The sequence below is a fragment of the Monodelphis domestica genome, chromosome 5, assembly GCF_027887165.1.
Source record: "Monodelphis domestica isolate mMonDom1 chromosome 5, mMonDom1.pri, whole genome shotgun sequence".
Classification (NCBI taxonomy): domain Eukaryota; kingdom Metazoa; phylum Chordata; class Mammalia; order Didelphimorphia; family Didelphidae; genus Monodelphis; species Monodelphis domestica.
Window position 1 is genome coordinate 39,115,729 of NC_077231.1, and position 16,326 is coordinate 39,132,054.

The window sequence follows — 16,326 nt, forward strand, 5'->3', positions numbered from 1 at the left end:
AAAGTAGCCACAAACCTGCCTTCCCAGATTTGCAGGGAAGGTAAATGGCTCCATTTGTGTTTCCACTGATTGAGGGAATGTAAGCTAGCTGCAAGAAAAATTCCCAGGGGATTTAGCAGATTTAAAGTACATGTTGACCCTACCCTCTTGAAAGCCTTTGTGATAAGAGGTATTTATCATCAACAGACTGATAGTTAAGGTATATACTGGTTTAGACATCTTTGCTCTGCATCGCCCTATCCTTTGTGACAGACTACCTCTGGTTCTTGATTACATCAAATCCCTGACTATTGGGGTTCATCTCTTGGTTGCTATCACCCCATTTTGGACAGCAGGCTGATCCTAAAAGTAGAGTTAACTGAGTGGTCTGGACTGAAGTGAATTTTCCCCAAATGTAAGTTTGATATCCAATTTTCTTTTTAAATAATTATTCTGCTTTCTTTTGACCAAAACATTATTTTGGTCAAAAATCACATAAAAAGCTATGGCTTTGCCTTTTTAAAGGGTTTTAGTGTCTGAGGGGAATCTGATGAGATCAAACAAAATATTCTTGCTTCTATTTATTATCTCCTTCATAACTTCTTTCTTCCCTATTCTCTGTATTTTTAATGGTTTCCTGGATATTTTTTCTTTCTTTTGCATCATTATCCTCTCTACAGTTGAGTATCAATTTAATTATCTAGCTTTCAACAGCTTTTAGAAAGGGATATTTTTTAAATAGTTTAGTAAGAAGAGTTAGTACAAAACATCCTCCCCAAAGATCTATGGTATTCTCTCCCACAAGTACATACAGATCCAAAGGAGAGTAGACTCAAGCTTAGAGCACTAAAGTCTAGCTAGAAAACTGGTGAAAATATGAAAGTCCAAAATGTTTCAGACTCTTTGAATCTCCTTCAACTATATGATCGAGGAGGTTGGTGAAGGATACTGGGCCAAAGTTTTTCCTCTCTTCCCCTTCCAATGTCTGGAATTCCAACGTCTTTTCAACTCTATACTTTATACTTTTCAACTCTATACTTTACAGATGATACTTCGGGGCATGCACAAATTTTCTTGCCTATGGCGATGTGATTCTTGTCCACTATTCCACTTTTAATTAACACTTAGTTTAAAACCTGTCATTGACTGATCAAATGAATGAGTTATATACTCATCTTATTAAAGTATCAAGGATGAACAATTTTCTCTATAGAAGATAAGACTTTATTTTGATAGATTGAAAGAGTTTTGATAAGACCAATTGACTCCAATAACCACTATACTGGAAGGCAGGCTGAGAAATATTTATAATGTATTTAATTCAAGGAATGTACTGAATTGATCATTTATGTACATCAATTCCCACATTTTATGTTAGGTTGGCCAGCAGGGATGTCTCTATTCCCACTACATATTTAATGAAAATTGTCCATTTTTTCTTTTATGATCTTTCCATTCTTTGTGGAGCCAAAAGCATCTCCTTCATCTATAGTTATGAAAGTTGGAATTCCTAACTTATCCAAGATTGTTTTCTAATTTTACCAAAAGTTTTTATGGAATAATGAGCCCTTACCACTCATTTGTATCCTTGAATCTATCAAGCAATAATCTACTTATTTTCCCTTGTGAACATAATCGGATTCATACATCAACTTTTTTCTATTGTAAAATCAGTAATGATAATAGCTACAGTATCTAGATCATTGAGGCATATAAAGAACATTTCATACATATCTCATTTGATCCTCACAATAACTTTATGAAGAAGATACAATTACCTTCATTCTATGGATGAAAAAACCGAAGCTGAGACAGATCAATTGATTTGCCCAAGGTTACATAGCTAGTAAATATCTGAGGCAGAATCTGAACTCAGCTATTCCTGACACCCAAGGGCATCACTCTATCCACTATTCTAGCTTTTTTCTTTGATTCTGCCTGGTTAAATTAATTTATAATTCAGTCTGGTTCTGGGTTTAGGTTTTTTTCCCTTGGAATTACTTTATGATTTGTATAATTTCTTTATGAGGTTGGGTTATTTGAAAAATATTTGTTCTATTATTCTAAGTATTTTATGGTTTTATTATGTTTATCAATTATATTTTTTAAATTATATGTTATTTTTTAATCAGCAAAAATATGGCCTCTCCCCCTCCCTCTGACCCAACACCTCCCTCTTACCCCTGCACTTTGAAGTCTTTTCCTTCTCTATCAGTATCATTTTTCATCCTCTGGAATCATGACGACATTTACACTGATCAGAGTCCCTAAATTATTCTCCTGGTTCTGCTTATTTCACTCTGCATAGTTCATACCAGTTTCTCTGAAACTATACCTTTATCATTGTTTACAGCATAATTGTATTCCATCATATTTATATGCCTTAACATTCATCCACTGCCAAATTTATGGGTACCAACCTCAGATTCCTATTTTTTGCCACCTCAGAAAGAGCTATAAATATTTTTGTATGCCCTCAGGTAGAGTTTGTTTTGCTCATGAATAATCTACTCTTAATCTACTCGCTCTAATTACCCTTTCTCCCTTCTCCCATTTCTTTGCTGAATAAAATGTTTGTTTGTTTTTTCTGTTCCCAGCTCAAGGTATATGTGTATTCTTTCCCCTACCCCCTAGTTAGTTCAAATGAGATTGAGGTTCAAGTGCCAATGCTTATCCCCACCTCTTCCTCCTTGCTTATTTGCATATCTATTTCTATACTCTGATAATATGGGATAATTATTCCTAATTTTTCTTTCCCTTCTAATGTATTCCTCTTCCTCTCTAACCAGTCTTCTCTTAAGATCATACAGAACCACTCCCTGGCCTAATTAGACTCTCTGATGATTATAGGCTTCTCAGGGATATATATATATATATATATATAATCTCCCCATCTTTGAATATAAGCCATTTATCCTTGTTTGGTTCTTTATTACTGCTTGTTCATATTTACTTTTTTATGTTTCTCTAATGTTTGAACTTCAGAGTTTCTATAAAGCTCTTGTCTTTTCATCAGAATGCTTGGAGTTTTATTGGGCAAGTTATTCTTGGCTCTAAGCCTATATTCCAAGCTCTCCACTCCTATAAAGTTGTAGCTGCTATGTCGTGTGTAATCCTGATTGTGGCTTCGTGGTACTTGAATTAATTCTTTCTGGCTAGTTGCAGTATTTTTTTTGCCTACAAGCTCTGGAATTAGGAAATCATGTTCCTGGGAGTTTTTATTTTGGAACTTTTTTCAGGCTATGACAGGTGGAACCTTTCAGTGTCTACTTTGCCCTTTGGTTCTATGAGATCTGGGCAGCTTTGCTTTTAAGATTTCTTGAAATATGATGCTTAGGCTCTTTTAATTGGTTATAGTGTTTAGGTAGTACAATGATGCCTGTTTTTTTCTTCCTTGACCTGTTTTTTAGGTTACTTTTTGCTATGAGATACTTTAAATTTTCTTTTTTTTATTTTGACTCTTTTGATTTTGTTTTGATAATTATTGTTGTCTCATCAAATCTTAGGCTTCTATTTAGTCTATTCTGATTTTTAGGGAGTATGTTATTTGGGCAAGATTTTGTACTAATTGTGCCAAGCTGTTACTTCTCTTTTCACTTAGTTGGTACCCTTTTAAGGGTGATTATAGATTTAAAAAACTTGGTATTGCTCAAGAGCAGAAGATGAGAGGATTAGCACATGAGCTGGATAAAAGATAGACACCAAAGGTAGATGAACTGTCCTGCAAAGGGATCAGGAAGCCCTTATTCCAGAAGTACTAGTCCTCTCTACACATTCCATGTGTTCCAATTATGTGTAGTACAGTTATGAGGAGTAGTAAATCCTTCCCATCTTCCTCATTTCTTTCCAAGTGTATTCCTTTTCTTTCCTCTCTTAAAACCAATTAGATGTACTCCTTGGCCCTTTTGTTGTCTTGATTTGCTCCCTTTATTCCCTTGAATCATGAAAATGTTGAGATTCTTAAGGGACACTTGCCTCTTCTCTCCCACAGAAGTCTCACAGGGACATGCTTTAATGTCTTTAGTCTGATCAGGGACAGCCTGCACCACTTAAAGTTACTTCTCTTGCTAGTTGCTCTCCTTCTGATCCTCACTCTTCTCCAATTGTGCAAAATGTCCCTTTTTCTGCTCTTGAACAATGCCAAGCTTTTTAAAGTCACAATCACCCTTAAAAGGGTAGAGAAAAAGTATCTCACTATTATATAGTTGCAAGCAAAGTCTCAAATCAGAAGTATAAAACTCAGGTTGGTTCTCTGGACAATGCAGAAAATCCCAGCCAGCTCTTTACTCAATAAGATTCTGTGTCATCCAATCAACCAGACAACTCTCAGGCATATCTACCTCCCTATTAAATAGGAAACTTTATTGTCCAGTCAGATCCAACTCTTTTAAAGCAGAGCAGCTACAAAACCTGTCTTTCCCTCTGTTTCTCCTCAAACCAGAGCACATTCAAGAAGTTTCAAGTCTCTTGTACAAAAATATTTATAGCCAAGCTCTTTGTGGTAGCATAAAATTGGAACATGAGGGAATGCCCTTCAATTGGGGAATGGCTGAACAAATTGTGGTATTTGTTGGTGATGGAATACTATTGTGCTCAAAGGAATAATAAACTAGAGGAATTCATTGTGAACTGGAAAGACCTCCAGGAACTGATGCAGAGTAAAAGGAACAGAACCAGGAGAACATTGTACACAGAGACAGATACACTGTGGTACAATTGAATGTAATGGACTTCTCTACTAGCAGCAATGCAATGATCCAGGACAGTCCTGAGGGACTTATGAGAAAGAACGCTATCAACAGCCCCAAGAAAGAACTGTGGGAGCAGAAACACAGAAGAAAAACAACTGTTTGATCACATGGTTCAATGGGGATATGATTGGGGATGTAGTCTCTAAAGGATCACTCTAGTGCAAATATTAATAATATGGAAAGAGGTCTTGATCTTTACACATGTAAAACCCAGTGGAACTGCTCATTGGCTAGGGGAGGGGGTGGGAGGAGGGGAGAGAAAATATGAATCATGTAAAAAAGGAAAAATTATATAAATTAATTTATTAACTAAATAAACTTAATTAAAAAAAGTTTCAAGTCTCAGTCTATAGAGATGCTACAGGAGGGCAATATCTCAAATTCCAGCAAAGTTCAGTTCCCTTCCAATTAGATTCCATCTTTCCAACTGTTAATGTTAAAATTTATGATTGAGACTGAATATATTTTTAGTTGGTTGCCAGGGATTTAAATTCTAAATCCCAATGAAATGCTCAAGTCAGAAGAGAATTTTATGGTGGTTTATTTACAATAGAAGGAAGAAATTAAGAATGAGAGAGAGGAAAAAGGGAAGGATAGCTGTCCCGGCCTGGTCAGAATCAGGAAGGAGTTCCGAGGTCTCAGCAAAGGGATGGGCCTCTCCAGAGGCTGGTGCCTCCAGAAAGCCAAGGAAAGGAGAGTCAGTTGTCTCACTCACCACATGATTGTCTAAGGGAAGCAGTCTCAGGTCTCACACTCAAGCTCCTCCATGGTTAAGTTCCAAGATCAAGGCCCTCTCACAGGAAGTGATGCGAAATATAAAGGCAATTCTTTACGTCACTTCCTCTGTCTTACATGTACCAATAGTGGCTTAAACTTGTCTTTGGACGGGCCAGGGGGTTAGCCAGTTGTTTCTGATTTGTCACTTGCTATCGCACATGGGTCATAGACCTTCCTCCCCCACACTTGATCCTTAAGTGGGGGTGTATACATTCCTGGTTGCCAAAATTCTAAAGACTAAGCAGGGTAGAGTAAATCTAAAATTCACACAACAATCTGCAAATTCCCAGTACAGTAGCTGAAGTCCTCTTGTCCAATAATGCTCCTGCCAGCTTTTTGGCTTCTTTACCATACACTAATGGCTCATGCTTTTGCAGCTATAACTCTGTATCCCATTTTTCATTGAAACACTAGATAAGATAAAAGTTCTCTCCCTTCTTCCAGGCTGGCTTCAGTATCCTCTAGTACAATTGCCATAGAAATCTCCAGATACTTCAACTGACAAGAACATTAAAATAATATCTCACATTTACCTTTGAATGTTGGCTCTGGTATTTTAACAATTCACCTTCAGTTTTGAGAGGAACCCCACTTCATAATTTAAAATATATTTTATAGAAAGATACAATTCTGATTTTGTTTTTTTCCTTCAAAATACTTCTTTTTTCCTCTGAAATTAATAAATATCATATACATTGCTTTCAATATATATCATAAGTTCAACATATTTTTTTAAACCCTTTCTTTATTTCCTAGTAGCAACTCTAAGATAGAAGGGCAAAGGGGGTGTTAAGTGACTTGTCTAGACTAGTTCTGAGCCCGGGTCCTCTTGACTCCAGTCCTGGCACTCTATGCATTGTGCTACCTAGCTATGCCAATATATTACTTTCAAAGGTGTACTTGTCTATGTTTCCTTTTGAAACTTTCTATTGGGTGTATTTTTTTAAACCTTTACCTTCTGCCTTAGAATCAGTACTGTATATTGGTTCCAAGGCAGAAGAGTGGTAAGGGCTAGGCAATGGGAGTTAAATGATTTGCACATGGTCACCCAGCTAGGAAGCATCTTAGTCCAGATTTGAACTTAGGGCCTCCCATCTCCAGTCCTAGCTCTCAATCCATGAGCCACCTAACTGTCCTCTACTTGTGTTTATTTTAAAGAATCAGAAGACATGGGTTTAAATTTTGGTTCTGTCACTTATGGAAAAAAAAGTATAGTCAGTAACTGCATGGAAGAATGCTCCAAATCACTAATTCCTTTATTAGTGATTTCTTCCTTTAGATAATAAATATTTGTAGAGGATGTGGGACACTCATGCATTGCTGGTGGAATTGTGAACTGATCCAACCATTCTGGAGAGTTTGGAATTATGCCCAAAGAGCTTTAAAAGAATGCCTGCCCTTTGACCCAGCCATACCACTGCTGGGTTTGCACCCTAAAGAGATAATAGGGAAAAATACTCATAAAAATATTTATAGCAGTGCTCTTTGTGTTGGCAAAAAAATTGGAAAATGAGGGGGTGTCCATTGATTGGGGAATGGCTGAACAAATTATGGTATATGATCGTGATGTAATACTGTAAAAAATGTAATACTGCAGATTCTTGAAAGTGTACTTTTCCCCCCAGACAGCCAGTTGGTAAATATTTACCAGGTCAGCACTGGAAGGGGCAGGATTGAGGAGCACAGTACAGAAGCTCCAGGGTAAGAAAACAACCAAGGAAGAGGTAGAAAAAGTGAGGAGAATCAAGAGAATAGCTGCTGTAAGCTGTGACTGGTTCAAGCATTTCCTCAAATGGAGATTCCCAGCCAGAACTCATCAGTGAGAGAAGGGGCCCAACTGAAGGAGTGGAAGCATCTTCAGGAAGAGAAGGAAGCTGAACAAGAGGTGGAAAAATCTAGAGAATCAAAAGCAGAGCCAGAAGAGAAGTGAGTATGCTCATTTCCATTTCTATTCAGTAACCACCAGAAATATGGCACATTTAATTGCTCAAAAATTCTATAATCGGGGCTGCCTACTTTTTCCCTCCCAATCTTGTGGATGTGAAATAAAACCCAAGAGTTGTTTTAATTTGTATTTCTAAAGTTATTAATAATTTGGAGCATTTTTTTCATATGGACTTAATAGTTGGGATTTCTTCCTTGAAAATTGCCTGTTGTCTTTTGGGGGATTTATCAATTGGAAAACATAAACTCCTCATTTTACTGAAGTCATTAACTTCTTTCATGTTTATCTTTTGCTTAGATTTATTTAAGTATAAGAGTAAAGTACAATAAAATCCCCAATTTTCTGTCTTTTCCTTCCTGTGCATTGATTATCTTTAAAAAAAAAGAATTTAGATGCTATATCTTTTGGCACATATATGTTAAATATTGGTATGAATTCATTATCTATGGTGTCTTTAAGCATAATATAACTTTCATGTTTCTTCCTTTTTATCATTTTTGCATTTATAGTACCATTATCTGAGGTCATGATTGCTACTTTTGCATTTTTTTAGTTCACCTGAATCGTATTATATTTTGCTAGTTCCTTTTAATTCTTTGTGAAGTTTTCTATTTCAATTGCATTTCTTATAAGCAACATATTGTTGGATTCTCCTTTCTATTCTATTATGCTGTCCTAAGTTGTTCTTTTTTTTAAACCCATACCCTCCATCTTGAAATCAATACTGTGTATTGGTTCCAAGGCAGTGGTAAGGGTTAGGCAATGGGGGTTAAGTGACTTGCCCAGGGTCACACAGCTGGGAAGTGTCTGAGGCCAAATTTGAACCTAGGACCTCCCATCTCTAGGCCTGGCTCTCAATCCACTGAACTACCCAGCTGCCCCCTGCCCTAAGTTTTTTAAGATGAGTTCATTCCATTTATGCTCACATTTTAACCTTATTATATTTTTTACTTCTTTTCCCCCAGACAGAAGCATCTTCTTTACAGAAAAAGTGTGTTTAACAGATGAGTGTGTTATATTTGATAGAATTCATTTTCCTTCCACTATTCTTCTTTTCTTCTTCCTAGTTTCCCACCCCAATCCCTGGTTTTTTCCTTTTCCTTCCTCTTATCCCTCTGAAGTTGGGTTTTACTTTGATAATCTCTCTCCACAACTATCCTTCCTCTTAATTCCCCTCTCTATCCTCACCTGATTTAATTCCCTGATGAATTTAATATATCGCTACATGAATTCTCTCTCTGTGTCTCTCTGTCTCTCCATTCCCCTAACCCCACCAATTCTCTTTTGTCTGGTTCAGTTGAAAGTGAAATTTATGTGATACCCAAGTCTCCAAACCCTTTCTCCAGTTTTTTCCTTTGGAGCACCACATTTATGTAAGAGAGTGTCATCCCTTTCCTCCCTTTTTTCTTTTGCATTCCTTTTACTTCCTTTTTCTTTTTTCTCTTAAGATCTTCAAAATTATAAAACTGCTTCAATGCCCTCTGTCTTACTTATTCCTCCTATAATCTCGTAGACATTGGGGTTCTGAGGAGTAACCTGTTTCTTCTATCTCTATTAGAATATAAATCACCACTCAATATAGCCCCTTACAGATGCTCAAATATATTTACTTTCTATGTTTCCCCTGGCTTTTGTGTTTGTTTTTCAAAGGATCTGCTTAGCTGTGGATTCTTCACCAGGATTTCTTGGAAGTCCTCTACTGTGAAGATGGAATTAACAGCTTCAGTAAAAAAGGAATAATAACAACTTCAGAAATAATAACTATAGAAACAATAATTATAGATATAATGACAATCAAAATAATAACAATGCTCCAAGTGAGGCAAATGATAATACACAACAAAAATACCCAATAACAATATATAAAAAGTGGAGCTCATCCATGCTATACCTGGGATAAAAATTCCCCTCAGAGTGGAGGATCCGAGAGGAATACCCAAGCATCTTTATGAAGATATGATGGGGGGGGGGGGTAAGGGCCTTGGAATCAAAGGGTGAAACTTTTGATTTTCCATACTCTGGTGTTTTAATGCAAATTATCCTTATACACTCCCCACCCACCCCACACACATAGGAATGACCCCAAGCCCTAGCCATAGTTCATCGCTCTGCCCATACAGGTGGAACTGACCCTGTCTCTAGGAAAATGACTGGGTAGATACTACTGCAAAACTTGCTAATTTAGAAGGACCTGAATTAATTTTAACTTTGACAACAAATAACAAACCAGATTCCTCACTTTCCTATAATGAAAAGGAAATGGAAAAATGGAAGCAAAAATTTAAAGCAAAACAGATTAATGGAGTATGGGTGTCATCTGAAGGAAAACCCCTGTTCCCTAGAAGTTTTTAGCAACAAACATGCCAATCTGCACATAAAAACTGTCACTTTGGCACCTAGGGCATTGTAGACTCTATTAAAAGAGTATGGATAGCCCCTGTTATAACTATTATAGTCTCTAAAGTGTGAGCAGCCTGCCCCACCTGCCAAGCATATAACCTGCAGCACTCTTTTCATGGCAAAGCATTTGATGGATGCCCTCTGGATTATACACCTTTTGAACTATTTGCAAATTAATTTCATTAAGATGCCAAAGGCTGGACATTATAAATTTTGTCTAGTCATAGTGCATCAGCTGACCAAATGGCCAGAAGCTTTTTATACCACATGAGCCACAGCAGCTTTTGTTGCCAAGGTACTCTTAAAAGAGATTATTCTTTATTTTGACCTGCTAGCATCAATTGATTTGGACAGGGGAACTCATTTTACTGATTTGGTCCTGTCCCAAATTTATTCCTGTTTGGGGATAATTCCTTAATTCCATGTACTGTATCATCCCCAGAGCTCAAAACAAGTTGAAAGAATGAACAGAGAATTTAAGACTATGATTGGCAAATTATGCACTGAGACACATTTAAAATGGCCTGAAGCTCTTCCTCTAGCTTTATTTTATTTCTAAAGCAGGCCCAGGGGAGATCCACACATCTCACCATTTGAGATGCTTTTTGGACATCACCTTATAAAGGATAAGTCTTTTCCCCCTGCACATACATTGCTGTTGGTGGTGGTGGGGGCACTTCTAATGCTTCCTATATACAGGAATTGCAGAACAAATTGCATGAACTCCATGAATCCAAAGCTGCAGTACAAGTAGGACCTATAGACTTTCACTTCATGACCTGAACCCAGGAGACAAGGTATACATAAAGAATTTCCAGTGCACTGGAACAACTCGGCCTACTTGGAAAGGTCCATTTCAAGTACTGTTGACCACTCCAACAGCTATAAAAATTGGAGAAAAAGACTCTTGGATTCATTGCTCTCATGTAAAGAGAGTAACTTCTATTGAAACTGATTGACTGTATCCTGCCACAGGCATTGGAGATAAAAGTTCATAGACAAGTGGACATTGTTTTGGGAACACATTGAATTCCTGAATTTTATTTTATTATTGCTTTTCTTTTTCTTTTTAATAGAATATTTGATTTGTCCCCTTTCTTATTTCTTGTACTTAAAGTACATATAATCAATATTAATCTTTTTTTGTTTTGTAATATAGTAAGTTAAAAATATACATTTGTTCTAATATTAATGCATACTCAAAAGCTTTAGATTATGGAAACTTTCCATTGATTGGTAATTGTTATGGGACTTTGATTAATGATTGTGTCTGATTTCAGGATAAGGGATCACAAAAGAGCCATTATATAGTTCCAAGGAAGCACAAAGTAATCTGCATAGTGCCTATGAGCACAAGGTCAAAGAGACTAACCAATGTAACTGTGAAAATATGGTTTTCAAGACTGTGAATTGCCAAAACTGTAAAGATAATTTTGGTGTCTTGATTTTAATCAAAAATAAGTGGTCACCATGGGAAAAATTCCCAATTATGAAAATACCCAAGTCAGCTGGGTTTTATGGAGATTTTAATTAATGCAAATGAAGGAATTAAGGGAAGGGAGAGAGACAGAGTAAAAGGAAATAGTAGGAAGGGCCTAGGCCAAATTGCCTAGGCCTGAGCCTTAAGAGAGACTAGTCAGTCTTTAATCACTCACCACAAGATTTGTCCCAAGCAAAACTCCAGTCCTTCACTGAAATCCTCAACTCCTGAACTGAGTTTCAGAGACCCAGCTCCTCCAACTAACCCCAAACTCCAGCTAGTCCGAACTCCCCCTAAGTTCAGAGAGCCAACTCCTTTTAAAGAGAATTTTCTCTTATGTCACCTCCCCTAAATTTTCACATCTACCAATCACAGTAGACATTTTTCCCCAGGACTGACCATTCTTAGTTCACATCTCTCTTTAGTTCTCATCTCTAGACTAAAACTTCACACCTCTTTTGTTAAGCTTGCCTTTTGTAAGTTGCTTGACCTTTTAGTGATTAATTTAACCTTTATAGGAACTTAGCACCCTTTTGTAGTAGATCTAAAAATAGACCTAGCTTAAGGTTTTAGCTTCACTTTAAGTATGAGTTGGGGACTTTTTCATTGTTCAGTAAGGAGTTTACAACTTTATCTTCCCCTAAAGTATGCCTAAGTATGGGTGGAGTAATGTTAAAATTCCCAATACATTCCTGATCAAGTACTTTCATTTGATACAATAAGGGAATAGCTTAACCAAATCTTCTAAGGTAGAGTCTGAGAAATTTTAAGATTCACACCAATCCTGGTGGGATTAATAAGAATCTGTGCCAAAACAGAGGACTTCTTTGAGGTTCGAGGTTGCAGCTGTTTGATATACGTCAGACACAGGTTTTCCCTGAGCCATATTCCCACAAGTACCAAAGTTTGGCTACTATCTTGGCTCCCCTATCCATGAGAGTGAAGGTAAAATCAGACCAGAGAAACATACTTCTATTTTACACAGAAAATGTAGTCCTTTCTTTCTCTAATAGTATGGCAACTTCCTATAGTTCTGGCTGTCCAATGGGTAAGTGCATATTACTACATTTGTCCTAGACTTGGGGGACAGAAATTATCTTTGATTGAACCATGATTTAAGAACTTGTTTTACATTGATTCTTGTTTACTCATAAATTTTTATATACATAGATTTTTGATATTTTCCTTCTGATTTTGAATTTTTTCTTTTCTCCCCAAAATTTTTTTTTCTGTTTTGGGGTTTTCTTTTGACCCTTGACACAACTTATTCACCCCATAACTCAACCATTTAGCCTGAGTTGATCTGGGTGTTGGTCAACACCCTCCTCAGCAAGGGAATTGTATGTTTTTCACAAAATCCACAATTTAAAAATTTTCGAGAAAAATTTCAGGGAAAGAAGCTTTCTAACTCCTTGAATACAGAAAATAAACTATTTGGAGAAAGATGCCTGCAGAAACCTACACGGCATCAAGAAGATCCAGAGTGAACTTTTGTGTGCAATTGATTGAAATCAAAAGGGGTTGAACACAGTTATTCTGAATATAAACTTTTATGCCAAAGGGGACTACCCCCTAATTGTTTTTTTTTTTTGTTAATGCGCCTAGCAAACATTGGTTTTGCTGTCTCTCTCTTTTATTTCCCTCTTATGTCTAACTATTGCCATTTTCTCTTAGAAGGTGCAATATTGTAGGCACCTGTAGTTAAAAGATCTTTAGATGTATAAGCTGATTATGTTAAATGATCCATTGGGGAGACTAGTCTCCCAAAGGATCATGGGGGGAGAATTGTGAAAATGGGATTAACTCTCCTCTTGCCTACTTTTAAATTTAATCAACAAAGGAAGTCCATTAACTACTTATTAAAGGGGTTTGTGTCTCCAGGAGCAACTGACTGCCTCCTGGGCAGTCCTAAGCAAATTTAAAGACTACAATTGGTCTTTTAAAGTGGAAGAAGGAACAAGAAATGATGCAAAGAAGGTTCTTTAAAAGTGGCTAAAACTTCCTGTCATGAAGTCTTCAAGCACTTTTGAGGTTCTGGAGGCTGGTGGAGGACCTTCCTCAGAGTAGACCTGGGAGTCTAGCATTTGGTAAGACTACTCTTAGATCACCCCCTTTGGACTACAACGTGGGTGAGTGAAAAGCTGACTCCTTTCCTGGCTTCTGGAGAGATTAGTTTCCAGAGGAGGCCATGTGGTTATTCACTACCAGGTCCTCTGGCTAAATGGCCCTTCAGCTGAGGGTCCTTTGGTGGAGGGTTAACAAGCCCTGCTTGAGTTGAGCCAGGCACCAGAGAAACATTTAGGATGATAAGCTAGACTGCTTACTCTACCTGCTTTTACATTTCTCTACTTTACTCTTTCCCTCTATTTTGTAAATAAAGCTGCTAAAAAAGTCATTTTGACTTGAGTTATAATATCGGAGATCACATTCTCTTATATTTTGTCAAACCATTAATTTTATCCCCTACACTACTTAATTAAAGATATAACTCTGCCTTACCCCCAGCTCCAAGATTATACTCAACTTTTCTGAATAAATTATTGTAGGTAGTAAGGCTTTAAAACCTTTTGCCTTTGGGAATAGTATATTCCAAGTCTTCCCCTCTTTTATGTGATAATTACCAGGTCTTCTGTGATCCTAACTATGGTTCCTTAATACTTGTACTCTTTCTTTCAGGATGCTTATAAAATTTTTTTCCCTTTCACTTAGAAGCTCTGAACTTTGGCTATAATATTCACTTTTCATTTAGGAGCTGATTGGTACATTCTTTCAATTTTCACTATTTGATTCATATTTTTTCTTTTTTTTTTAAATCCTAACCTTTTGTCCAAAAATCAGTACTGATTATTGTTTCCAAAGCAAAAGAACAATAAGGGATAACCAAATGAGGTTCATTGACACTGTGACTTGCCTAGGTCTCATAATTAGCACATCTGGGCCCCTTTATTCCTTTAAAACTGATAGTATTATATAATGTTCCTGCAGGACTGAAGAGTTATTTCTCAAGATGAAGAATCTTAATGAAATGATTCTGCTGCAAATGAAAATAGTTAGAGATGAACTCCAACAATGGATTGAGAAAAACAACAACTTTCTCAAAAAAATTTACTCATCAGAATATACAATGCAGGGGTAAGTAGGGTTGAGCCCAGACGAATAACTGGGAATTTGATCTCTGTGGCAAATTCATGATGGAGGAGAGAGGCAGAATTTCAGGGATGCTTAGCGACCAGCATCCCCACTGCTCAAGGAAATTACTATGATTCTCAGCCTATTGCAGACTTGAGCTCTTTGAGTGCTCAGGGCTGTCTTTTGCCTCCTTTTTTATCTCCAGTGCTTCTTAGCATAGTGCCTGGCATACAGTAGGAGCTGAATAACTGTTTATTGATTAAAACTGAAAGTTTGTGCATAGAATGGAGCCACTGGGAAAAGTGGGCCCTGAGAGAGGGCTGCCAAAGTGATGGCACCCTCAGTAGGTAGTGGGGGCCTCCAGGATAGGGAAGGGATATGGAGAATGTTTCTCCCCTCAGTGATCCTCCTCACCTCATCAAAGGAAGGAAAATGAGTGAGATGGGAGAGAAGTGAGCTTTGGTATAATTAAATTTTTCCACTGTGCTAAGCCCTGGGGATACAAATAGAGTCCAGCCAGAAGTAAAGACTATGTCGTCTTCTTTTTTGTACCTCCCTCTGTACCTTGGATAGCATCTTTGCATGCAGTAGATATTTAATAAGGCTCTGTTTGTCTTGCAGTTTATTAAGAGAAATGACCAAAATAGACTACCTTATAGAAAAATCAGATGATGAAGATAGCAGTCTATCCGGAAATGAACACCCCCAAAAACTGGAGGCCAAAAAATGGGTAATGTATCCCAAGGATTTTAAGGGCTATTACTTTTCTCTTTTCTCACAAATACATGAGGGGGAAAAAGTTGGGGAATTCAACTATTTCTACCTGAATTTCTGTAATGAAAACAATAAAATCCAAAACAATTAACAGTGGTCCAGAACCTATGAGCTCTGGTTTTGGACTATGACAAATACTGGGGGACTGACTGCCTTCCAAATAATCATTCTTTAGCTCATTCTGCTCCCCTCCAGAACTTTCTCTGGGAACCTCTAGGGCTCCACAGATGTTGGTAAAAAGGGCACCAGATATAAGCAAGTGCTCAAGCTAATAACACAAGTACAAGACGGCTTTTATGCCACCTCACAAACAATATAGAAAACAGAAAGGACTTCAGAAACCCATCAGTGTAGAAACATGCAGTAGAAACTCTCCTCTCCCCCAGTGAGTCCCCTTTCTACCCCAGGGACCTAAAGATCTGGCCTCAGCTAGATGCAGTGGAATTTGGGACTATTTGGAGAGTCAACCCTTCTAAACCACAAAAGAGTGACTTTGCCTTTGCCTTCATCATCTTGTCTCTTCTGGCTTTCTTCCCAACTCTGTTTTGTGGTCAGTTCCACTCTCTCTGGATTTCGTCTTCACTTTTATCTCATAACAATGTTTGTAATCCTTTCATATTGCCATTTTTTCTCCTACCTTCCTTTAGTCCACCCCATTTCCCGAATAGCCAGTCATCAATCTTCAGAATGTTGTCATATCCACTACTAAGAAAGAATTGGGAGGAACTGAAGACTAACCCTTATCAATTATCTTAAGCATCTTCCTGTGCTTTAGATGCCATGTCCTTGGGCCAGAAATAGTACTGGTTGGGTCATTTTTGTGCACCTCTGGATCAGGAATAAAGATTCTAAATTTTGCTGTAACTTTGGGCTGAGAATTGAGAAAGGCAGAGACACACAGAGATCTTTTTCTTGAGGGGCTCCAGGGGACTCACCTTCTACTGAGATTCCACAGCTAGGAAAGCAGGTTTCACTCATCAGCAAGTCATGTAATGGCACTTTGCTAGTCTTAACCATGCCCGGTACAATTAGAAAAGACATGCATGGAGTTTTATCTATTTGTTTCTCTCTTTATATCTATTTGTTTTGGA

General features: G+C 37.4%; 1 protein-coding gene across 3 annotated transcripts in view; it reads left to right on the forward strand.

The window, feature by feature from the left end:
* Positions 1 to 16,326, forward strand: part of SMCO2 (single-pass membrane protein with coiled-coil domains 2) — a 39,621-nt gene continuing 23,295 nt past the window's right edge. The window contains exons 1-4 of one of the 3 annotated variants that reach the window (XM_056798390.1): positions 1 to 394; positions 7,133 to 7,433; positions 14,318 to 14,464; positions 15,083 to 15,191. In XM_056798390.1, the coding sequence (XP_056654368.1) occupies positions 7,300 to 7,433; positions 14,318 to 14,464; positions 15,083 to 15,191 (390 nt within the window). In that variant the 5' untranslated portion in view covers positions 1 to 394; positions 7,133 to 7,299. The remainder of the gene's footprint in view (positions 395 to 7,132; positions 7,434 to 14,317; positions 14,465 to 15,082; positions 15,192 to 16,326) is intronic. The other 2 variants (XM_056798391.1, XM_056798392.1) reach the window with 2 other exon arrangements.